General features: G+C 38.4%; 4 protein-coding genes across 6 annotated transcripts; 2 read left to right on the top strand and 2 right to left on the bottom strand.

The window, feature by feature from the left end:
* The first annotated feature begins 9 nt into the window (after window positions 1-9).
* On the top strand, window positions 10-7,590 carry psen2 (presenilin 2). 2 transcript variants are annotated; one of them, XM_056765197.1, is made up of 11 exons: window positions 10-161; window positions 2,719-2,884; window positions 3,227-3,435; window positions 3,659-3,800; window positions 4,093-4,160; window positions 4,427-4,647; window positions 4,911-5,009; window positions 5,126-5,176; window positions 5,290-5,409; window positions 5,676-5,791; window positions 6,273-7,590. In XM_056765197.1, exons 2-11 carry the CDS (start codon window positions 2,753-2,755, stop codon window positions 6,426-6,428), a joined length of 1,314 nt encoding a protein of 437 aa, XP_056621175.1. In that variant the 5' UTR covers window positions 10-161; window positions 2,719-2,752; the 3' UTR covers window positions 6,429-7,590. The 2 variants fall into 2 exon arrangements, with proteins under 2 accessions (XP_056621175.1, XP_056621184.1); XM_056765206.1 differs by having other exon boundaries at window positions 41-183.
* Window positions 7,591-7,745: 155 nt separating this feature from the next.
* On the bottom strand, window positions 7,746-9,521 carry dpy30 (dpy-30 histone methyltransferase complex regulatory subunit). Its single transcript, XM_056765217.1, has 5 exons — window positions 9,428-9,521; window positions 8,905-8,939; window positions 8,773-8,820; window positions 8,396-8,544; window positions 7,746-7,970 (listed from the first exon to the last, which is right to left on the bottom strand). Exons 1-5 carry the CDS (start codon window positions 9,435-9,437, stop codon window positions 7,898-7,900), a joined length of 315 nt encoding a protein of 104 aa, XP_056621195.1. The 5' UTR covers window positions 9,438-9,521; the 3' UTR covers window positions 7,746-7,897.
* Window positions 9,522-10,002: 481 nt separating this feature from the next.
* On the top strand, window positions 10,003-16,849 carry spast (spastin). Of its 2 annotated transcripts, XM_056765166.1 has the most exons (17): window positions 10,005-10,488; window positions 11,817-11,900; window positions 12,159-12,242; window positions 13,011-13,085; window positions 13,263-13,414; window positions 13,504-13,649; window positions 13,883-13,976; window positions 14,609-14,683; window positions 14,762-14,833; window positions 15,047-15,122; window positions 15,217-15,308; window positions 15,430-15,509; window positions 15,599-15,641; window positions 15,726-15,805; window positions 15,894-15,964; window positions 16,039-16,079; window positions 16,183-16,849. In XM_056765166.1, the coding sequence occupies exons 1-17, from the start codon at window positions 10,161-10,163 to the stop codon at window positions 16,306-16,308; spliced, it is 1,719 nt and encodes a 572-aa protein (XP_056621144.1). In that variant the 5' UTR covers window positions 10,005-10,160; the 3' UTR covers window positions 16,309-16,849. The 2 variants fall into 2 exon arrangements, with proteins under 2 accessions (XP_056621150.1, XP_056621144.1); XM_056765172.1 differs by lacking the exon at window positions 13,011-13,085 and having other exon boundaries at window positions 10,003-10,488.
* A 337-nt stretch (window positions 16,850-17,186) lies between these two features.
* ugp2a (UDP-glucose pyrophosphorylase 2a) lies at window positions 17,187-24,669 on the bottom strand. Its single transcript, XM_056765185.1, has 10 exons — window positions 24,326-24,669; window positions 23,951-24,078; window positions 23,000-23,107; window positions 21,420-21,605; window positions 19,992-20,125; window positions 19,423-19,720; window positions 19,123-19,320; window positions 18,801-19,043; window positions 18,424-18,528; window positions 17,187-18,134 (listed from the first exon to the last, which is right to left on the bottom strand). Exons 1-10 carry the CDS (start codon window positions 24,339-24,341, stop codon window positions 18,027-18,029), a joined length of 1,524 nt encoding a protein of 507 aa, XP_056621163.1. The 5' UTR covers window positions 24,342-24,669; the 3' UTR covers window positions 17,187-18,026.
* Window positions 24,670-25,068: the final 399 nt, after the last annotated feature.

The following is a 25,068-nucleotide window of genomic DNA, read 5'->3' as shown; positions in this document are numbered from 1 at the left end:
ACATTAAAAAAGATTGGGAAAATGCATAAAGCCGATCATCAGGTGACGGGAATCACATGGCGAGGTGACGTCAGAACCAGCTGATCAACATCACTTCCTGAATGAATTTCCCGATGTTTTGACGGAGACTGTCTTCAAATCTGTATCGGATCATCCTTCATGTAAGTTCTCTCGCATTAACAGGTATTTCAGTCTTTCCCCTTGTACGCTTCATGTTAACTTGTTTGAGTTTGATCGGGCATAGAACCGGATAACTTTCCAGTCACATTCATTCGGAGGGGGAGCCGCGGATCACAGGCAATGATAAAATGTTCTGGGTTCATGAATCATTATAAGTGCGTGGCATTATTCATTTTCGAGAAGGATATATTAACTATTGCACTAAAATTTGCCTTTTTAGGAAATTCCTTGAATGTCCCAAAGATTGTTCTTACTTAGTAAACGGTGGGAGTGTTTTTGCCAATGATACATTTAAAGTTTATGGTATCCGGTGGTAACGTTAGGCTAACAAATTAGGAGTTTTGGAGCGTTTCAACAAATATGAAAATAAATCTTTTTTGCATGTTTTCACAATATGCTTTTAATTTGACAGTATTAAAGGAAAGCTGCTAGAATAAAACATTGTCATGTTGTCACCAATACAGTATTCGCTTTTCAATTTAATTGTGTTAAATCCGAATATAAACCTCATTTCCATTTTGGGGAGCTATTGACGCTTTTATTGTCTTGTTATTTTCATGATTATTTTTTATTATTACCCACAAATCTGCATTATATGAAAGTGCTCTACAGTCGAAATGTAATATTGTGGTGCTTTTGGTGCTGTAACGCACTTCAATGAATACTGTAGTTTGAGTGGTATTCCAAGGCCCTGTTGACACTTGGTTTAAAACTGCGATTTGATCTATCGGATCACAAGTGTACGACGTTAAAATCAAGTGTAAACGGGGTGTGAAACTTTTGAGGTTGTCTACTTTTCACCACTTCCAGAGGTAGAAACTACTGGTTCTCTCACAAAAGCGCATGCAATGTATCCCGTTTATTCTTCACCTTCAATCTTATCACATACAATTCTCACATTCTTATAAAAAAAACTATACTATATTTCGTCTGTCCCTCTTTAAGCTTTTATTTCTCTTAACAACTGTTAAGACTTTGTAAGTTGCTTTGAATGAAAGAATCGCGTTATGCTTAAAAGAGAGTGTGCATAACTGGAAACAAATCAATCCATCAGTTTGAGGAAACAAAATATAAAGCATGTCATCCAGTTTAAAAGCTAAAAAAAAAACACTAACAGCCAGGAAGTCACAAACCATAAACTTACTTCTTGTTACTGGGTTGTTATTATAGCATATATTGTTGGGTTTGAAATGACAAGTTGATCTTTTTAAAAACGTTTTTGTTAAATGCCAGAATGGCAATGATTTACATAAAGAAAAGAACAAGTTAGGCTCAACGTCTTTTCGCCTTTTTAAAAAAAGTGTTTAACTTAGCTTAGGGTGAATATATTAAGGAATTCTTAAACGAAAATAAAAAACATTTAAGGAATGTATAGCGCACATGTACGGAGTCCTATCACAAAACAATGAAACGCGGTGTCTTTAACATATGTGTGATTGTAACTCTGCAGAATCGATGCAATATAAATATAATAAACGAAAGAAAATGTCTTAACTTTACCATTAGTTTATATGGTTAGACCTGAGCCGTCATGGTTGCACTGCGTGCGCTTGGAAAATCACATCGGTTTAGGACCAGAATTGGGTAACTAGCAGCACAAAAACGTCTCTGTGATGGTGTGCTCGTTGCACAAATCCATGTGTATTTGCTTGTGACTTTGGAGATGCCAGAGTTTGGCTGCCAGTCAAAAGTACCCAAACTTGTGAATTCACATTTATATATTTTATACTCATATTCCTGGCCCCGTTTTGAATGTCAGTAAATGGAGTCGAAGTGTCGATTCCATCGACTCCAAAAGTGGGAGTCGAGAATCAGAGTCGACTCTACAAAACCCGGAATCGAACACCCCTAGTTAAAAAGCCACAAACACCGCCTACTCTCCACCTACAGACCCGATACAAAATCATTGCGAGACATAGAAAGAAGTGCGCCTTTCTTACGGGATTTAAACGTTGACAAGCCGAATCAACACAAAAAATAACAATGGATCCTCGTGGCTGGACATCCAGTGAACAGGTGCCTCATCTCTATGTGGGCAGAAGACGAAGTACAGAAAAAACTTGTCAACTCCTACCTACTAATGGCAGCGAAAAATAAAGTATTCAAAACTCAAGTGCAGGATTAAAGAGTTAAAGGATTAAAGGCACTTTTCACTCTTATGCATGGGATAGCAATTGTTTTAACGATGGACCAGCTAATCTATGAGCCACTATTACAATGCTAATTCCAGTGCCAGACATAAACCATTTATGACAATACAGATTTTTCTCTTATGTCAAATTTTGCGAACAAGTAAAGTTTGTCTGAGTTTATGTCTTGCGTTGCTCAGAAATATCGGAAAAAGGCCCATACATATACATGAACAGAACTAGGTAATCTGGTCAGAAGTGGTGGAAAGTAGACAAAAGAGAGAAATTAAAACAAGAGGTGTAAACGGGTATGCGTCTCCTTTGTCCACTTGTGATCTGATCGACCAAAGCGTATGATAATACCAGGTGTAAGCAGGGTCTAAGGTATGTGACTTGATGCCCATTGCAGTTCTGGGTGTTTCGACTGTGGACACGTTCTCTTCATGAATACTTCAGATAGTGAAGAGGACTCTTATAATGAGAGATCTGCTCTGGTCCAGTCTGAAAGCCCAACAATACCCCCATACAGTCGAGATCACGACATGTCTCTGCCCCAGGACACAGACACCAAACAGGTGAGTGGATATTATTGGCTCTCCTTCAAAGTGTTTTTAAGATTATTCACCTACATCTGTCACAACTGCGAGACAGAATTATGCCCTAGGGTTTTGTGGTTAGTACAGTTTAAAGGATATTGTAACTGTATGTAGGATGTTATACTGTGCCTTAAGGTCGTTCTTAGTCAAGGAAATCCTTATATAAAATCTACATCTTAGAAATCTTTTTTTTAATTTATTTGTTATGTTATTGGGTTTTGATGACATCAATATTCTAAAATACGAGGGAATTAAAAAAGTGTGTTTGGATGTAATATTAAAATCATGAAAATGTTTATAATAATTTCTTGATTCATGTAGCGACGGCCACTCAGCTCAGGTCCGGATGAAGCAGGGCAGGTGGAGAGAGAGAGAGCGGTCACTCCTGATGGGGAGGAAGAAGAGCTGACCCTCAAATATGGTGCCAAGCACGTCATTATGCTCTTCATCCCTGTTACGCTCTGCATGGTGGTCGTCGTGGCAACGATCAAATCTGTCAGTTTCTACACGGAGAAGAGCGGACAGCAGCTGTACGGTTTTATCTTTGCAGCGGTCACCTAATGTTGTTTTGTCAATGGGTAGCGCCATGCGTTCTTGTTATATCGGTCCCTACATTTTTGACCTTTTCTATTTTATGTTCTGCTTTTCTATTTGAATATATTCCTAAACATACCTACAGAAATTTGCTTTAAAGTATTAATAGGTCTAAACACCTTTCGTCAACAAACTGAATCGCAACGCTCTGTTTCGCAGCATCTACACTCCTTTCGAAGAGGATCCAAACAATGTGGGTCAGAGGCTGCTGTCGTCCTTTCTTAACACCATCGTCATGATCAGTGTCATCGTTGTCATGACAATCATACTTGTGCTGCTTTACAAGTATCGCTGCTATAAAGTGAGACTCTCCTTTTATTACTGTAGCTGTAACACTATACTATCGGCAGAGTTTCATTTTACAGCAAAACAGATTTCAACCGGTGTATTTTCTATCTGTGTGTCCCATCATTTTTAAAAATTGCATCCATTTTTTTCTGTTTTAAAATGAACAATGGGCAAAGTGTGCAGAGATCTAATCTAAAAATGATGATAAAAAGATTTGTTAGATTTAACATAATTCACGTTATTGTGTTTTGATGACTAATTTGAAAATATGGCCTTTCGGTTTCCAAATCGTTTTTTTTGTTTAGTTTATTCATGGCTGGCTGATTTTGTCTTCCCTGATGTTGCTTTTCTGGTTCAGCTTCATGTATCTGGGGTAAGTGAGCTTTTCTTTCTTATCATATTACATATCTTGAACAGCAGAGGCATGTAAATGTGGGCATACTTGTAAAACCATCAGAACCATCAAACCATCAGTGTTTTTTCTTAGTTTGGGAGGAAGTTTTGAGCTTTTCTGTTACAGCATCTTCTTATAGCACAATGAGTTCTTCCAATTCAAACAATCAAAGTGTTTGTTTATGAAATCAACCTATTAATTTGGATCATGTGCGTAAAGATTTGACTTTTATTGACACTTTACAGAGAGGTGTTTAAGACATACAACATCGCCATGGACTACCCAACGTTAGCAATGATCATTTGGAATTTCGGTGTGGTAGGAATGATCTGCATCCACTGGAAAGGTCCCTTAAAGCTGCAGCAGGCATATCTGATCATCATCAGCGCTCTCATGGCTCTCATATTCATCAAATACCTCCCGGAGTGGTCGGCGTGGGTCATACTGGGAGCCATTTCTATTTATGGTACTTTTACCTAAAGATCGATTTTGCGACTTTGCATTTGCTCTTTAACTTAATTGTTTGTTGGTCTCTATGAAAACTCCCATTCACATCTGAAGAGAGTTTGTTGTTTCCTGTTCGTTAAGGAATAGTTCTCTAAAAAGAAAAAGTATTTCATTGTTTACTCGTCCTCTTGTCATTCCAAACCTGTATGCCTTTTTTTCTGCAGAATACAAACGTAGAGATTTTGAAGAACATTCACTTCCATTAATATGTTTGTTCTTCAGATCTGGTAGCAGTGCTGAGCCCGAAAGGCCCATTGAGGATGCTGGTCGAGACCGCGCAAGAAAGAAACGAGCCAATTTTCCCCGCCCTCATATACTCATGTACGCATTCAAAAACGAAAGCAAGCGCTTATGCTACAGGGGTACAGCCCTCATTTTGCGTGTAGGCATGATGCATGAAATGCTGTACTAATTTAGGCACTTTTGACCTTTTTCAGCTGCTATGGTCTGGATGGTTGGTATGGCAGATTCTGGTCATCAGGATTCAGGTTAGTACTTAAAATACTTTAGTGTTTACTAAATTGCTAGCACTTGTAGAAGTACTTTACCTGTAGAAAGTGCAACATTAATTGCAGTCATTCAACTATTGCTGTCATCATAGCCAGTGAAAGACACCCCGGTGACGGCAGAGCTAGGCCACAGCGAGGGGTGGAGTCAGATGATGATGCACCCCAAGGACAGAGGCGAGGATATTCAGCAGAAGAGGACCTTGAAGAAGACCGTAAGTCGTTTCCATGGCCTCGTTATTATTAAGGTCATTTCTAGGTATACGTTGCACTAAATAATATGGGCCTTTATGGATTTTGTGTTAACATGATCTGCTTTGCTATAAAGAGCTTGCATTGTCAAAGGGGCTTATATGTACCGATGACAATGAGGGCGGGAAAATATGCCCATGGAGGAAAAGCAAAGCTAACAAACAGGTTTTACATTGACTCAAAAATGGCACATTACTTCCAACTGCTTGTTGGTGGATATTTTTCACAGGAGGGGTTAAACTGGGACTTGGAGACTTCATCTTCTACAGTGTTCTGGTGGGAAAAGCAGCTGCCATCGGAGGAGACTGGAACACCACGCTGGCCTGTTTCGTGGCCATTCTCATTGTGAGCATTTTTTAACTCATCAATACACCTGGATGGACCAGAAATGAAAACCATGTGAAGTTCAGAGCCATTGAGAGAGAGAGTTGTGTACAATGGACGTTTTTTTCAAAGCAATGGCGGTTCTAGGAGACTCTCAATAGTTCCTGTAAGTTACTAGTAACGCATGGAGCTGTGGCTAAACAGACCGATTGTGATGAACTTTTAACCCATTTTAAAGACATTAAATGTATAAAAAATGAAGGAAGTTAAGCATTTAAAAAGAAAACATTACTTCCTGGAACTATCTAAAGGCTCCATGAATTACATGTTATATGAAAATGTTAAGCTTCCGTTGTCGCGACTCTCTCTCAACAGCTTTAGTGATGCTAAAATAAAATAATGAGCTGCCACCCCTTGTGTGGATACTGGGCAGGATTTTGAATGGTCAGTCATGGCATTAAGATTCTGTCTAAAGTTTGTGACGAAATGTCTTTGCTTGTAGGGACTGTGTTTGACACTTCTCCTGCTGGCCATTTTCAAGAAGGCCCTGCCGGCACTACCCATATCCATCACGTTTGGTCTTGTCTTCTACTTCTCCACTGACAATCTGGTACAGCCCTTCATGGACAGCCTGGCGGCCCACCAGTACTACATCTGACAGAATCCCACTGGGTTACAGAAGACTTTTTAAAAGCCCTCCAGTTGATGTGTTTAAACAAGATGAAGACTTTTTTTTCACTTTCATGAATCTGAGCAGGTTTCAGTCTTATTTGAAGCTGTTGGTGCTTCAAGCAAAGCTATTACGGTTATGAAGTGGTCAAAACAGAGCAGCTTTTTCAAATGCAGAATAGTTTCACTATTTCACGTAACTTATGAAAAGGTAAACGGGGGTGCAATGTTACTAGCATTCAGACAGGTGTTTGAAAAATATCGTTTTCATAGTAAATTATATACATAAAATCATTTTTAAAATATAAAACGAAAAGATTGTTTACATATGTGGCCTGTTCCCAGCTGGTGTGTGAAAGTGCAGTAGGTCTGCCAGAAGATAAAGCTTTAACGTATAATAAACCGACGCAAACTTACATTTGCTTTGCAAATATTCTTTTTTTAGTTAAATAGCCCCATGGATGTGTACCTATTGTTTACCATAATATTTGTTTTAAATCATATTTGTTAGCTTTGGTTAGGTTACTGTTTTTAATGTGGATGAAAGGCACATTCAAATCAGTTCACAAGTTTAAATGTGGTCCTTTGTTTACAATAATCTGGAAATTCTTTGAGACAGTCAATATCAAATTTTGCTAACTGGGAATTAATTCAAGAACTTCTAGACTGACCAATAGTGGAGCTGGCGGCTCAAATATATTGTTGGTCCCTTTGTTGTTGTTTTTTGTGCCACAATGGAGTAGCAGTGATATAGTTGCATAAACCACAGACGCTAGAAACAAAAATGTCTCACACCAGTTTGGGGTCGTAAGCCGGTCATGTATTTTTGTTTTTTAATCATGCTATGTTTATAATTTTCCCATTATCTTAAGGTTTAACCCTAGTATAAAACATTTTGAATGAAGTAAAAGTTATTTATTATGATTAATGAATAATTTCTCTCAAAAAATGAAAGCTCTGAGATTGAATTAATGTACTGTTCTTTTTATTAGCATTAAAAAAAAATTCTGTCTAAGATACTGCTCTATGAAGATAGAGAAATGTAAGTTATGGTTGCTTTATATATATATTTAGATATTTTGCTTATACTGAGTGAGTTTCAACTTTATACTGAAGAAGTTATATTTACTAATTAAATTAATGATTCCAAATTCTTTCCTTTACTAGTTTTGTTTTTTATTGTGTACAATGCTTGGTGTTGTGTAATAAAATATCCATCGAGCAAATTTATCAGAATGGTTTCTAATATTTTAACTTTTTTGTGGTTTTACTCCTCAGCAACCTGTCAATTGAAATAACAGAAATCTCTGCTTGAACATGTTTATTTGAGTAGAAAAGAAACTACATTGAAATGGGCAAAGAAACAACTTGGAGAGTGTGACTCCATTAAATTTTAATTCACAACAATGAACACAAAACCCTATTAGTCTTTCACTGCATTTTGTCCGTACTGTGCCTTTAATTCCGTTCTTCAAACTGGGATTTGTTCTTCAGTAAAAATGCGGCTAAAAACTCTATGGGATTTGGAGGCCTAAATGAAGAAAGTGAGATGAATAATTCAGTTAGATACACAGATTTGACTGATTCCAGACAATCAGACGTGGAATTCACAAGGAACAAATAGCTTTTCAACTTCTGTTAAATATCCTTTGGTCAAAACAATCTTCACTGCAAGTGAGACAACTTTTTGTGTAATTATGAAAACATGGTTACGGAAAAAACAGTTAAACCAAACAGTCCTTGTTTTTGTACTGACTGCTGTGGATGCAGAATCGCACATAGTATCAAAAAAAGAAAAAGACTTTTAAAAGTTGCTCGCTTGAAGTACCAGTTGTTAGTGATAATAAATGGAATGTTATTCGGGTGGTCATGTAATCTGTCTGAATTCCTTTTGTAAAAATGTAGCCATGTAAGACAAGGTTGTGTTTGGTAAAATGTTAGCATTGCTATACAGACCTTTCCTTGGCGAGAACTGACAAGCCCTGCAGGAGAATCGGAACAACAGTCTGATCCAGATACGCACGTGTTGGAAGAGTCTGCAGGGTCTGGGGATCCACCTTCTGTTTGGTAACTTTTTCCGCCGTTTTTTCATTCTCCACTATTCTCTGGTAAGGCACATAAAAGCATGAATTCAAAACCACCCGAAAGCTGTTTTTTTCTCAATATGATCTTTAGAATTGTGTATTTCCACTGTTATTTACAAATAATGAAATCAGATCCACATCTTCCTCATGTTTTTATCAGCCATTTGATCTAAAACCTGTGACTAAACACTATAAATGACACAAGGCCTGTGAACTGTAAGGAGCAAACAAGAACTTCTGATGTTCCACCTGGATGTTTTCGGAAAGGCCGTATTCTGCATGCGGATTTTCTGGAACCTAAAATAAGAAACTCACAATAATGCCAACTGCTCAAAACATATAGACAACAAACTATTACTGAAACAGTGTTGTGGTACTTACAGGACCCTCCATGCTTTGCTCAGCATCAGTATGCTCTAGAACCAGAACCAAAATAATGGATTATTAATGTAGAAACACATTAGCATCGTTTAAAAGCACATAACAGATACTTCTAACCAGTACAGTAACAAAAAGTACCAAAGTGGTGTTTTGCTCAATGCATCTCGGTGTGCCATAGAAATACCACCATTTAGATTATAGCAATGCTATAACGTTAATGTATGAAATGCCTGAAGATACGGACTCGATCATTTAAAAACACTTTTTACACATTGGTGCTGCAACTACGATAATAAAAGCACATGTATGATTTCATTGATCTTAATGCAGTCAATGGCGGGATTCAATGAGCCATTGAAGAAAAGCTAAGCATTAGCAATACTTTAAACAATCTGACGTATGCAGAGATCTATAGACCTCCCCACCACATGCTAACACCAACAGGCGCTAAATTCATAGAAAATATCACCGCTACACAATTTAAGAGTACGAAAAAACCACAAAGGTGAGAAACACAGCTTACCGTCCGCCATGGTTTGTTGTTGGTTCCTACGCAATTGGCGTTGCGCATGCGCAGAACATCCGCAAGACCGTGCGGACTGATTTATTTGTATTATTACGGGCTTGAAAAAATGAATTAAAATCATATAAAATGTATAAAAAGATAAATTAGTAAAATAATAAGTAAGAGATAACCGCTCAAATGGAGTTTATTCAAAACACCTTTCCTAAAGAGGCGGGGTTTCATTGTCAGAAGGGCTGAGTACTTTTCTCAGCGCTGGTCAGAACAGACCAATCACAGTGATTTAAAATGACACAATTTATACAATAAATGTAATAGACATTGCACAAGTGGATTCACGTTTGCATATAATGTATGGATTATATTACAACTAACATATTAAAATAAAACACATTTAGATTGTTGTAACTCAAATAAGATAATTATTTGAGTAGGTGCACCCTGGGATAAGTGTATTTAGGGTTTCATATTTTTGAAATAAGGGAAAACATAAACCAGACACACACACAAAAGCAAAAAAAATGACAATATGCTCGAATAACATTTTGTCGCCGACGCGACGCAACGCAACTCTTACGTTACGTCATACGCCTGAGACCGTATTCACGACACTCGATGACTTCCGCAATTGCTGCGGTTGAAAACAAACCGTAGAGACGGCATCACCGAATAAATAAGACTCCCCACAACAAACACCCGGTCCGTCATGGAATGGAGAGCCCGAATCGGGTGAATGACTTCTGGGAAGGGAGCGAGACACAGGGGATCAGCGCGTGCGGGTGGACACACCTGCGCTCAGGTGACTGACGGAACTGGTCGCGGTCCATTGTACCGGCTGCGCTCTCTCATCCGAACCCTCTGCCGGATCCCGTGTTCCCTGCTGTGGGCTCTCCTCTTGCTCCTCTCTCGGCTGTACCGACCCTTCCGCCGGACCATGGCGGCCAGAGCCAAAGATGTCGGGTCCGAGAGCTGTGATGACACGGGAGAACAGATCCGAAACTATCACAAACAAGCGTTTGAGTTCATTTCTGTGGCCTTACAGATCGACGAGGATGATAAAGGTATAGTTACCCTTTAAATTTGAACAACGTACGGACATGATTAAATTTGTACCATGGTTAAAGGACTTTCAGGTTTATGGTTACTTTAGGGAACTATGATACATATGTTTGTTTTCCGATTTATATGTATCTAATTATAAGTGAATTGTTTTTGAACATTTTGTTTTATAATGTTTAATTGTAATGATGGGCTTGAAACTCCAGTGTTTTTAATGTCTTTCTATGCTTTGTACACATGTATCTGAACAAACAGGAAGTAGATTTTAATATACTACTACATTGTCCACTTTGTGGTTTTACTTTCACATCCAGAAGATCTACTCTACTCATTTATTTGTTTACCTCTGCTTGAAAAAGGTCATGTTTCCAATTGGTTCAGCTGTTGTTTTGCTACATGGTTTAACCAATTTATCCATGTCCGCATTAGCTCAGCAAGCATCCACAGTGATCTGTATCTGATGATCCATCTGATCAGCCACCTAAACCAGCTTTGGAGCTGCTTAACCAATGCTCTGGCATACCAAGTCTACAATGATGATCAGATTTTAGATCTTAGCCATCATACACTTGGTCCCAACGGTGCTGTTACAGTCAGAATTTTGACTGGGATTTCTAGAGTCGAGAGGCCTAATTCAGGCTGACACACATTGTCCTTGTCAGCAGTCCGATAGAAAATGTGGCCTCACGAGCCAGCACTCACTCTGCTGCGAAAAGTTTGTGTTCAGAAGTTTTACTTTATTTTTATCATCATATTTTTGTATTTGCTGAAAGCAGTTCTTTCCGTCTGGAAGGAGAGGGGAAAGATTTTCTGATACTACTGTGAGTAAGTTGGCTGGAAAAGGGGAAAACTTCATGAAAATGTGCAGATTTAGAACTTCTTTTTTAAAGTGCTGCTGTGCTCCTGTGAAAACGTACTTTTTAATGGACCAGAAATTAAATTTGATAAATATAATTGTGAGATTATGCTTGCTTCTCACTGTGTAGTCTCTTCGGGTCAGAAATGCCAGCGCTGTGATAAACAAAGAACTTGTTCAATGTTCATCAACTGTTTCTCAGTCCCATCATGCCTTGGGGGAGATTGTAAGAGAACGCATGACGTTCAGCCTGTTTTATCTAAAGAACTTTTGCAAAAGTAGCTTATTTTTGTACTCTTAGAATGAAGTGTTTACATCAAAACATTGTGTTTGGGCAAAAACATGCTAGTATCTAAAAATGTTATAAAAAGCCTCATATTGGTACTCAGTATGGTGTGTTTCATTGTCGCATTAATATAAAAATTATACAATGAAAATGAATTGTCTGTATTGTCTATCTTTCATGTGTTGTAGGTAATAAGGATCAAGCAGTGCAGGGGTACAGAAAAGGCATCGCTGAGCTGGAGAAGGGCATCTGTATTCAGGTCACTGGAACTGGTGAGATGATTCAGTCTTATTGATTTCCATTACTGTATAGAGTAAACAAATCCGTGTGATGTGTTTTAATTACATTGCATTTTGTGCATCATTAAAATGAGTTTGCAGCGAAAAACAGCTTCGTTTTGGTGCAAAACACCCATTTTTCATCATCCAAACTTTAGATGTCTTATTCTTGTTGAACTTTACACAGATATACAGAATATCAGTTGAAAAGTTGCGAACTTTAACACACAGTTTTGGGTTGGTCTTTTTTAGGTGAGAAGGCAGACAGGTCGAGACGTCTTCAGGACAAGATGACCAACAACCTGAAAATGGCCGAAGACCGTTTGAAGCTTCTGGGTAAGCAGACACAGTGAGTCCTGGAGAGCATCCAGAGAGATCAGTGCTGATTCATTTACTCTTATAATCAGTGACACTTGTCTCTCAAATCTTTTCTGATTTAACATTGTGATCAGTTTTATGCATGCATCATTTAAAGGAGCAGTGTATAAGTAAGTTTTGGGGTTATAAATGGCTCTCCTGCCATTATTTAGAAAACAGGATGCCACCACAAACTTGCTCTATTGGTTGAGACAGAAGTTGATTTCAGATCATTTAACAGTGTTTACATTGTTTAGGGAAATCAAGCTGTCCATGGATGAGTGAATACTAACCTGGGAAAGGACAAAAGTACTCTGAATGAGTAAAATGACACGTTTCAAATCAGCCATCTTTTTTCACAATATGCAGTGGCGTTCTTTTTCCTTTCATTCCGCTTTTAAAATATATAACACGCTGCATATATTTTTCATTATAAAACATCTTTCTATTCTTGGTCTTCGGTATTTTGGGTAAATCTTTAGATTATGTCGAGGTCACATTTATTCACAAAATAAAAAAGGAAATTATATTTTGTTTAAGCAAATGCATATGCATAAATGTAATATACACATTTAAATATTTAATGCTAAATTAAAAGTATTCTGATTGGTGATAAAGTGTGACCTGGACGTAAATCTAAACGCTTGTCTTGGTCTTCTGCATTTTGATGTTTTTCTAGTGTGTTCTTGGTTTTTCCATAAACGTCTTATCTCTCTCCCTTTCTCTCTCAATTTCTCAAACTTAAAGCCAAACTGCAGTCTCCGGCAGAGGGCTACTCCGATCCCACTTTTCTTCCGCTCTCCAACGGGAATCTGCGGCCAGGTGAGTGTTTCAACTGTGCCGCAGGAGGGTAGTCTGGGTGATCATTGGTGATCTTGTGCTGTGCTGGTTGAATTGTTAATTTGCTTTGTTTAAAATTCTTTGCTCATGTTAGAGTTCTTTGTTAGTGAAGTATAACAGAATACGTGCATAGATTTGTTTTGGTCTTTATAATCACAGGCAGTGGGGCTGTTTCTAAAAAGAAAGACACCATCCCCAGTCAATCCCATCCGCGGCCTAAAAACCCACCCAAATCCTCCAACATTGCTCCTGCTGCTGCCATGCACCGTAAACCTTCAACATGTCAGACCGGCCCACATAACAACCAGAAGGTCAGTGTCAAACGGTGTCTTAATATGCTTCCTACATAGGGAGATTTCTATTGTTTTGTAGTCATGTTGGACCTGCGTTGTTTTTATAGGGTCTCTCTACAAGAGGAGGTAACAGACCTAACAACAAACCCAGCAACGCCGCTGCAGCGTCACCTCAGAAGAAACGAGACATGAAGAACTTAAAAAATGTGGACAGCAAGCTGGCTAACTTAATTCTTAATGAGATAATGCAAAGGTAACATAAGAACGTATCATTCACTGTATTCTTTGGTAATATATTGAATATTTGTGATGTTTATAATGATATAAAATATATGCAATATAAAACAGCAACATCAATAACATAAGTGTGACTATTTTTATGCACACAACACTTCCTTAAGATCAAGAATGCAATAAAACCTACTAGGTATGAACATTTAAAGACATGTTTAGCACTCTGGTATTTGATCTTTTCTGTGTTTTTAGCGGCTCTTCAGTGGGTTTCGATGATATAGCAGGACAGCAATTGGCCAAACAGGCCCTGCAGGAGATCGTGATACTGCCTGCTATACGTCCAGAGGTACGTCTGTGATATCTCTGGTGGTGTGACCTGTATGACTTTCTCTTGCAGAACACAAATGTAGATATTTAAAAAAATATATATATATAATTCTATACCACTGCAGAAACTAATATCTTATTGTATTATATTGAAATTGGAATCTATAAACTACAAGCATGTTGTTTAAGAATGAATAAACAGATTTTTTAAGTGGTAATTCGCCAGAAATGCGTGTTTTTCTGTGTCTTTGGCGTGTTATAAGCTGTCCATGCATGCATTTGACATGTAAAATTGCAAAAATGTAAGTGTCGAGCAAGAGTTATTTTATCTAGAAGCGAATGCTCACCCAGACCTGCCTGAAACGCCTCGTGTAACCACACCCCAGCGAATCTACATCAGTTCGTCACACGATTTGACTGAGACTTCCCAAATCTCTTTTCAGAGAGATTCAGAGATTAGCTTTGTAAAATATCAGCACGTTTCAGGGAGGCGGAGCACAGTATGAGGAAAATACAGCGTTTTTGAACCTTAACTCATGTATACACATTGTATTACATCTAAAGCAAACAATAATATCCGTTTTAGCCGCGTCAAATGACTTCTTTAATGTTCAAACATTTCATGTTTATAATGTATGAATCTATTTTCAGCTGTTCACAGGTCTAAGGGCTCCTGCAAGAGGCCTCCTTCTCTTCGGGCCCCCTGGCAATGGGAAGACCATGCTGGTAACACAAGAGTTTCAAATCACATATTTGTATATCATGTGAACAGAACTGTATTTAATCTCTTCTGTTTACTCACAGGCTAAAGCAGTTGCAATGGAATCCAATGCCACTTTTTTCAACATCAGCGCTGCAAGTCTGACCTCCAAATATGTGAGTGATAAATAATCCTGTGGTACATTTGTCTGATGGTCACTTGGTTTCTGCATAATGCATGATAGCTCCATCCACATTTGATTCTGATTGGCCATTGTGTCACTGCTAATTTATGATAAAATCACTGTAACTGCACGGCCTTGTGACTTATGGCTGTAATACACAGAAGTGTTTATTTTATGTTTTTAAAACTTGTTTTTGTGTGCCCAGGTGGGAGAGGGTGAGAAACTGGTTCGGGCTCTATTTGCTGTTGCTAGGGAACTACAGCCTTCAATCATCTTCATAGGTGAGAACCAGACTCTGTCACGCGTCATGACTCGATTCTTTTTGTAAACGTCCTGCTCCTGTCAGAATGTCATTTCATGGTGATTTGGATGCAGATGAGATCGACAGTTTGCTGTGCGAGAGGAGAGAGGGAGAGCACGACGCCAGCAGAAGACTCAAAACCGAGTTTCTCCTCGAGTTTGATGGAGTGAGTAGGCGTACAGCTGATGTGCAGAAATAACATCTGGCCTAAGTGTCCGTCAAACGGTTTCATGTCAGAGTGGGCGGGTCTAATATTGTGATTTGTGTACATTGCGTGTGTGTTGTAGGTGCAGTCAGCCGGTGATGATCGTGTGTTAGTTATGGGAGCCACTAACAGACCTCAGGAACTTGATGAGGCTGTGCTCAGGTGCTTGTGACCTTTGACCTGTCTGCCGCATTCTGTCAATGATTTTACAATCCCCTAAATGAACTGTGGTCTTTTGTTTTTTCTCACAGGCGATTCGCTAAGCGCATTTATGTGGCTTTACCTATAGAGGAGGTACTGTGTATGGTTTTTATTAGGGTTGCCAGATATTAATTAACAATCAGAGACATTAATATGCTCTTTATTTGAGCGTTTCAGACTCGCTTGAAGCTGCTCAAGAACCTCCTGAGTAAACATGGAAACCCATTAAATCAGAAAGAGCTCAGCCAGTTAGCCAAGTACGAGACGGCTTTATATTTATGCATAATATGCAAATTCGATAAATGATAATTTTGGATGTTTTATTGTGTGTGTGGTGTTTTTTAGGTTGACTGAAGGTTACTCCGGCAGTGATCTGACCTCACTGGCCAAAGATGCGGCTCTGGGCCCCATACGAGGTATGTTAGAGATTTCTTTAGGTGTGTGTTGATATTTGTCATATAACCGTGTACTGATTTTCTTCTAAATGCAGAACTGAGGCCTGAACAAGTCAGGAACATGTCGGCGAATGAGGTAGAAAGTTTTTTCACATTTTAAGATTATTCCATGTTTTTTTTGGAATAGGAATTGTTCACCTACGAATAATTCTCCCTCTTGCTATTATTCTTCTGTTCAGATGAGGAACATCCGATACTCGGATTTTATCGATTCTCTGAAGAGGATAAAGCACAGTGTCAGTCCTCAGACACTGGATCTATATGTCCGCTGGAACAGAGAGTATGGAGACACAACTGTCGTATGACATCATAAACTTTGACCCCACAGTCCCCAGCACTAAAGACAGAATAAACAAATTGCGGTCGGAGTTTCTATTATTTTAGCTTTTCTACCATGACTACAGGAAACTCAGGGTGTGATCATACATGGACTGTTTTGATTGCTTTACACCCTCATCTTGAGACAATTTGTACAGCAAAGCAACCATTTGAGATGCTTGCCTGCATTTGTCACATTAAAGTATTTTTCTAAGTCAGAGGTCTTTCAGAAAAATTTTACATGCTAGTTCATAAATCTGACCTATGAAGCACTTGTGAACTAACCTCTTTAGTGTTTGTGTGTTAGATGCGTTTGTTTGTTATAGGCCGATTCGTGTGTTTTACGCAATGTAACTTAAGAATCTGGGACAAGAAATGATGTCACACAAGGCTTGTATTCCTCATACATACAGTTGTCATCTTGCCGATTTACTCCACCAACACTTTTCTTATGAGTTTGAGTTGTATTGTTTGATCTTTAAATATGGTTATTATGTACTATAATATAATTAAATGTTTGTAGATGCAGTGGGATTGTTGCAAAAAGATAATTACTGATGGATAAACCCATTGACACCTTTAAAAGGCATGACTATTTTTGCCTGAATAATAAAATATATTTTCTTAAAGATAAAATTAAAAAACTTGCATTGATGAAATTGTGATATCACAATAATTTACATAAATGTATTAATTTCCTCCATTGAGTAAATTGGGAAATGAATTAGCATATGAGACATTATTTAAATGTTTAAAGAATGCATAATGTCCAGATTCAGAGTGCGTTCCGTTTACAGCCACTAGAGGGCATCAAATGCTGAGACGTAAGAGTCTTCCTAGCCTGATAAGAACTGGAACAATCTCATACAACAAACCCTTTATATTTTTATTTGTACAAATGTTTTTCCAAATCAACCGTGAAATGTAAAGTCATTTTGAAACGTTTGCGGTGATCCATTCATTTAATAAAAATGTTGTACAGTGCATAACAGATTCTTATGCTTACATGTTGTAGATTTGTCTTTAAAAGAACTTGTGAATGGCTGATCATTTCATATCTGCTTGCAATAAGTGCTTGCTTAAGTGCAATTTTAGTTATTGACAGAAAGTCACACAGTGGACACAACTATAAAGCTCTAGAAACATCCATAAAAGTGACCCATATGACTTTATTCCTGGTATAGATATATGCTCTCCTGTGGCCAAGTGGTAAGAGCATGACAATGCCAAGTCATGGGTCCGATCCCAGGGGATTGCACAAATGTCAAATACAATGCAATGTAAGTCGCTTTGGATAAAAGCGTCTGCCAAATGCATAAATTTATATAATCTATACCACTTAGTGTGAGGCACAGACTGAAATGTAGACATGTGGGTTTGAAACAACAGTGATTTCAGTTAAATATTTTTGCATTATTTTCTCATGTATTTGTATCGATGATCTACCATGTATCAATTACAGCTGATCTGTGAACAGTCTTTAAAGGAACATTTGCTGTGACGTGCCACTTAACTGTAATATCACCGAGTGAGAGACACAGCAGTAAAAACCAACTATACAAAAAATACCTTATTAAATGGTACTTATCCTAATCATATGGACAGTATAGATGACATCACTCATATACACACACAGCCTGCAACAGTCCAGACGACATGTTGAACATGAAGTCTGTGCAATGGTTGCATTTTGGTTGTTATGGCCTCAGTGGTCCAGGATGCGCAGGTTTCCTGAAACAATCTTGTTCTCCAGCATTGCTCCAGCTGGGATGTCGATTCTGTCTCCATGATTAGCAATAATGATAACAGTCCCCTGTCAACAACACAAAGGTGAGATCATTTCGTATCTTACATCTCTTTCATTCATATTGTTCAAATTCCTAGACTTCTATACTTTACAGACCTTTTCGCATGACGTAAACAACAGTGGTTCAACGCTGGTACAGAAGAACTTCCTGTTTTCGTTTTTAACACTATTTTTTAACACTAATAATACACAATAATATACGTAAGATAAAAAAAATACTCATAACAAGAGACATTAAAACTAAAACCAGAAGTAGTTCTGGACCAGTGTTTACATCTTGCAAAGTGGTCTATACCTTGAGTGTTACTTCTTTTCCAAAAGTAACATCTCCCGACACAGTGAGGTGGTCCAGTTCTAGCATGTCGGGAATGCTCTCGACCCGTTTCAGGAAGTCTTGAACCTAAAACACACAAGGTTGCAAAGTTTAGCTGGTTTCTGTCATGTTAAAGCTGCAATCTGCAACTTTTGCCTCTCAGTTTGAAACATTAAACTAACTGACATTTCCTATAAAACCTGACAAATCAACTACCAGTTTTGCTCAATAGCAAAAAAATAGAAACGAAGCAAAGATATCCGTGAAATAATCGGTACATGGTCAGAATAAACAGCGCAATAGACGAGATATCCTGCAAATCATCAAAAGATCTTTGAAACCTGCTCAGTGCTGCTTACTTTGGTGAAGGAGCTGCCCAGTTTGACATGAGGTGTCGTGGTAAACTCTCTCTTGGGACTCATGGTCAGAGACCCCACCTCCATGCTGTATAGATTAGACATGACCAATAGGAGGTCAGAGGTGGTTTTGACGGGCAGGAAACGGCTACGAGGAACGTTGATGCCCAGCGCGTTGTCGAAACTCTTCATGGCAGCGCCGACTGCTGTCTCTAGCTGAATCACGTTCAGCCCGCCATCTAAAGTCTTGAGACACAAAAATGATGACATCACAAAAGAATACAGTCATTCACTGAGTTCTCCTCAATAGTGGAGATGTGTTCACCTTGGGGTTAACAATGATCTCCATGTCCATTGCGTTCTGCTCGTGAAGTCTTTTGATGGCTGGCAGGCTGATCCACAAGTTGTTGGTGTTGAAGATCTTGAACTTGGTGACGGATTTGAACTCGTCCACGTGAGCTTTGGGCACCTGGGCGATCTCCAGCAGCCTGAGTTTACCGTCAAACTGCGTCAGGGTACCACCCTAAAATTGTATGGCAATGATCTTTAAAGATCCCCTCAGTTCCATAGAAGAATACGAGTCACGGAGATTTAAAATGACAAGGCTATGATAACATAACCTCACCTTTACGTCAGCTCTGGTCTTGTCTGTGACTTCCATGACGAACTCGCACCGTTTTCCACTGGGTTGGCTCATGAGGTGGTTTAGGATGTGCAGGTCCACCGTGGCACCCAAGTTATCGATGTTGGACACAAAGATGTACTCCTTCCCTTCAGCGATGAGCTTGTCCAGCAGTCCTGAGTTGTAAAAGCTGGCGTAGATGTCTCCGTGGCCGGGCGGGTACCAGGCTTCTGCGTTCTCGCCCGTCAGGCCTATGTTAGTGGCCACTGGCAACAAAGACTCCTTATTGATTCTGGGATATCTGTGGAGACGTGGAGAACGGCAAGTCAGCGGATTGTTAATATTTGACAAACGTTGGGTTGTGTGGTAGCATTCAGTGTGTTGAGGTTTATAGAGAGTAAGTAAAAAGGCCACAATAGGAACAGAGAACAAAGATCTAAGGAAAGATGAACAGAGGTCAAAACACAAAAGAGAAGCATATTGGAAATGGAGGAAAGTCACAACTCACAGATAGAAAATATTTTGTTCATATTGTCATATAAAGGGATGAGGGTGATGAAGTGTGTGTGCACCTGCTCTGGTTGAAGGTGTGTATCTTCACACAATGATGTGTGTATTTCTGCAAGATCTTGTTGGTGTCTTCATCTGTGTTGAAGGAATTCATGAGCACCAGTGGCACGTCTGCATTATACGTCTTGTTTAAATGCTAAGAGAGAGAGAGAGAGAGAGAGAGAAAGAGAGAGAGAGAAAGAGAGAGCAATGGCAAGTAAAACATATTCAATTATTATGACGTTGAAAAATATTCTAAACCCTACACCAAGAATTGTTGTGTTAATAATATTAGTAGGAGCACAGAAAAACACATCTCGGAGAAAAAAATATTTTGTCAAAAAATACAATATTATCGTCATATTCAAGAAATAGAAAAAAAACACTATACTTTTTAACTTATTTAATACTTTGTTGTCAAAGTTGATTATTTTTAATACTTTTACTTGGTATTTTATTGCTTAAATACTTTTTTATTTCCAAAACCCAGTGATAAAACATAAAGGGTGATTAATTAAATATTTTATGGCAAAAATGAAATACATTTAGATACAAGGTTTCAGAAGGACAGCAGCGTTAAGCAACTTCGGGGTAAACTGTCATGGACACAGAGGAAGAATCGATAGCAGAGTCTAAACCTGCAAACAGAGGCTTACATCATCTTCTAACAGACCACATATAATCCAGAGAAATGTTTAAACTGGTGTACTTGACCTAGATGTGAGTAAATACAGCTCGGCACATCACCTGCTTTTCAAAGTTCCACACAACCTTATAATGTATTGCTATTCATCAGTTTTTGCTTAAATACTGAACCAGAAATGTTTATAATTACATCCATATCTATATCTGTCTTTTTTTCTTCACTGGAGTTTTGTGTTCGTCGTCACCATTTGTGTACTGTTTTGCACTGTTTGCCTGGCCGGGGGGCTGCTTTAGAATTCAAATTTGAAAATGTTACTTATAATTCATATTGCATATATTGCTTGCGTGTCTGTGTGCGTTAGTACGTGTGCATATTGTGTGTGTGGAGTGTTTTGTGTGTGGGGTGTTTGAATAACTGTGTGTTTTCAACTTTGTTGTTTCTACTATTATGACTTTAAATGTTTTGCTTATAGTCAATATGTTTCATGGTAAGCAGCTTTGTAACAATAAAAATTGTAAAAAGCGCTATATAAATAAAATTGACTTGACTATATGTCCTAACACAACTCATGAGTATTCATCAATAAAAAGTATTTTGCAATTCATTGAAATTCACATGAAATAAGATAAGATCAGCGACCTTGTCGCTTTGCTGTAAAGCTCCGTTTTGTCAACAAAACCTACAACCTACATAGCGTCACCTACATCCTAGAAGATGGCCTGAGGTGATTTAATGAACAGTACATTTTATAAATGTGTGTATTTTATAACTAATGAACTCCCCTTTGACTGTTTGAGTCCAGTACCTCAATCTGCTGGACGGTCAGGTCCAGGAAAGTGTTTTCGCTGCGGACGCTGATGAGACTCTTGGGTCCTTTGCAGCCCATGCTGGTTCCCAGACCTCCGTTCAGTTTCAGCACGGCCAGTTTATTAAGACTGGACGCCACGTCGGCAGGAAGGCCCTTCAACTTAATCTTCTCATAGGGCTGGATCTGTCAAAGTAAGAGAGAAATATATATATGTAGTAGGACTGTCAAACGATTAATCGCGATTAAACGCTTTCAGAATAAACATTCATGTTTACATAATTTATGTCTGTGATCTGTGCATATTCATTTTGTATCTTAAATCATACACGTTCACATAAATGTATACACATTTAGGTAATATTTACATGTGATTATTTATATTTACTAATAATTAAATTTATATATAAAATGTATCATTTTTATATTTTACACATTTTCTTAAATATATGCAAGATAGTTTTTATAAATACAAAATTAATATGCACAGTACACAGACATATACAGTATATCACGTTAACACAAACTTTCATTCTGGATGCGATTAATCGCTTGAAAGCCCTCATTTTTAATATTAATACTATTATTAAAAACGTTTCTCTTTCAGGTTCACAACTGTTGTGACTGGATAAAAATAAAAGTTTCATGTTACTATGAAAAAATGGCAGAGATGGTGAAACACTTCCTGTATGATGCATTTACAAGATAAATAGGTTTTTCTGAGAACAATGTACAATCCCAGTATGCTGAAGACTCACAACATGTTGCAGAATTAATAAAAAGTCATAGCGTATAATTATAGCCTGAAACATTCAGAGCAAACTATGGAACAATGTGATTGGCTGAATGATTTGAGGGATTTAGTATGTGCTGATCCGAGACATTAAATGACTGAAGCTGGTCATTCAAGTTGAAGGTGACTGAGAGCAAAGCCACACGCCGAATATAAAGTTTCAAAATTGACTTCTACCTCAATGTAATGTGACACGACAAAACACACAACATGTAGACTGGGTAAACTACCATAAGACCAATGAGCACATGTGAATCGTGACTACATGCGGTGATGGAAATAGAACCGACACATGGAGCGTTATGCTTGAGTGCTGATCTCAGAACAGATGTTGTGTTTATATTGTTGCAGGTCGGATGACTTAATATATATTGTAGCTGATTTCAGATCACTGGTTCTTGATGACTATGCGCTGTAACCTGAGTTTTCACAACGGCTGTGTGCTTGTAAAGAAATGTCACCCAAGGTTGTGGGATGCTGGAAGTGTTGAGCTATTCATAGTCTAACCTTCAGTGTGGGAGTATTTCTGGAGTGGTTGTTGGTCATTTAGGGAGGGGTCTAGAAGCAAAATGTCATGAGCTTGATAAACTGCCTACGCACAAAACCAGACACCCCTCTCTCTCTTCGGATATTTTGAATGTGCAGAAGTTGTCTCGCCCTTTTGTTTGATGTTTGATGAGCAACAACAACAACACCGAATTCCAAAACAAATCCCAAAATACACTGTTTTGGCTATATCGCACAGCCCCAGTTGTCGGTCACGCTAGGGTGCACTCGTGAATCTTACCGAGTCCTCAGGTGGTCTCTGGATCTTGGCCCAGTCCACGGATGGTCCCTTCGCCTGAAGGAAATTGTGAAATAGCTTCTTGAAGCCCTCAAAGTCCTTCCTGGAGATCTGCAAGAGCCACAATTTACATGGATTAGGATATTTTTTTACAATCTCAGTCATGTCTTTGCCTCGGAAATATATTAAGCTTCACATTAAACTGTCCATTGTTCTTTTGCAATAATATATTGGGAATTAAATACATATAACCTATGTTAAACTCTAGACAATAATGTTTACTATGTTTACATTTTTAAATAATCTGATTGGCTGGATCATGTAGCTATTTGTCATATATCCCAAGTTACCCTGTTAAGTGCTGTGCAGTAATTGCACATTACTAATATTCTCCTTCCACCTTTAGACTAATAAGATGACAGGCTGTAATTAAGACACGCCTCCTCTGTTAGGTCATCGCTTCATGAGCATCTATGTGAAAAATAATAAGAGTTTATTGGGTTTTCTCTGTGACTTCATTTCAAATTTGATGGTCTTGTCACATGACAACAAAATGGCTTCCTGCATGTTGCTTTCACCATTCTGATATTAACAAAACCGCTTCTCTGATTATTTTGTTAAGAAATAAGCTGTCTAGGCATTTTTAATATCACGTCCCACTTAAGAAAATCACTATTAATTTATAAAAGTGTTATCACATACACAAAATCAATTGTATACATAAATATATGAACTTCTATTTAACTCATCAGATCTAGCTAAAAAATGTACACATCATTTTTGTCATTGACCCTTATACTACGTACATTTATGTCATCATGCGTTCATTTGGACCACTAGATAAACATGTCTCTGCATGTGTGGCGATATGTTTGGGTACATATGTGAGTCAAGGACATAAGCTCTTGCGGAACATGTTTGTCACCTCAGCAGAGCCCATAGTTTGAGACTCACCTCCACTTCTGGCGTCTTGGCAGTGGTCAGGAGTTTCTCCAGCTCTTTGTGCATGAAGGTCTCATGCTGCAGTCTCTGCTTCTCCTGAAACTCCGTCATACCTGCTTTAGGACCACCTCTGTATAAATCTACGCAAATGCAAAAACATGACAAGGAGTTATAAATGCATACGAATAATATAGAAATGCATTATCTGTCTTTGAGTTCCAACGTAAAAGTTGAATAATGAAGAAAGACTAAATGTGTTCCAGTTGCATGTAACATACCATGGTGATCATTTAGGCATACTTATGATATCAACACTGATCTAATACCTTCACTGTACCATGGTAACATAGCAGCACTTATTATAAGGCTTTAAAAAAGTGAACTTACCAGCAACCAAAGACATGATTAAACCCTTCTGACAGCTCTCAAATTGAACTTATTGAATGAGTTAATCCTTTGTTGGTTACAGAAGCGCAGAACGGTCCGATTCAATACTGAACATATATTTTCCTAAAGCTATAACTGTACATTAAACAACAGCTACAGCAATAATCCTTTACAATCTATTAAAAACCAAAAGACACAACGTGTTCAGAAGTAAAACGAGCTTCCAGCATCCGCATATGCCGGTTTGAAGTCAGATTAGATTTCAGAGGGTCTGTGGGGCTGACACTTGATCAGAGCTTTGTAACGCGACGCACTGTACTGAACGCAGCGCGCGCGCGAGAGAAGAGAGAGAGCGCAAGGCCACTTTAATAAACAACACTAGCCTACGTAACGTCACGGCGTACAACACATGTACGTGTGGAGTTAATTCTTCATTGTTTGCACGAACCGCACGATCCAGGGTCGTTCACACAAAAACAATGATATGAACCATTTTAATATGAATGGTTCCATAAGCAATCCTTAACATCCCTTGAACCGATACGTCACAGGTCAAATGTGCTTGTGGAACAATATTCTTTAGACCATAGAAAAGTAAAAGAGGAAATGCATGAACATTTCAAGCCCTTAACACAAAAAGCATATTTTTTTAGCATCTTTCTAAACGCGTTGACGCCTCCAGTCGCTTCGTGGTAGTCTGGCGTCCTTGACTTTAGCAGTGGACTGTTCATACTTGGTAAATA

This window comes from Triplophysa dalaica, chromosome 2, assembly GCF_015846415.1.
Source record: "Triplophysa dalaica isolate WHDGS20190420 chromosome 2, ASM1584641v1, whole genome shotgun sequence".
In the NCBI taxonomy this organism is placed as follows: domain Eukaryota; kingdom Metazoa; phylum Chordata; class Actinopteri; order Cypriniformes; family Nemacheilidae; genus Triplophysa; species Triplophysa dalaica.
Note: the sequence above shows the minus strand (reverse complement) of the source record. Positions and strands in the feature narration are given on the sequence as shown.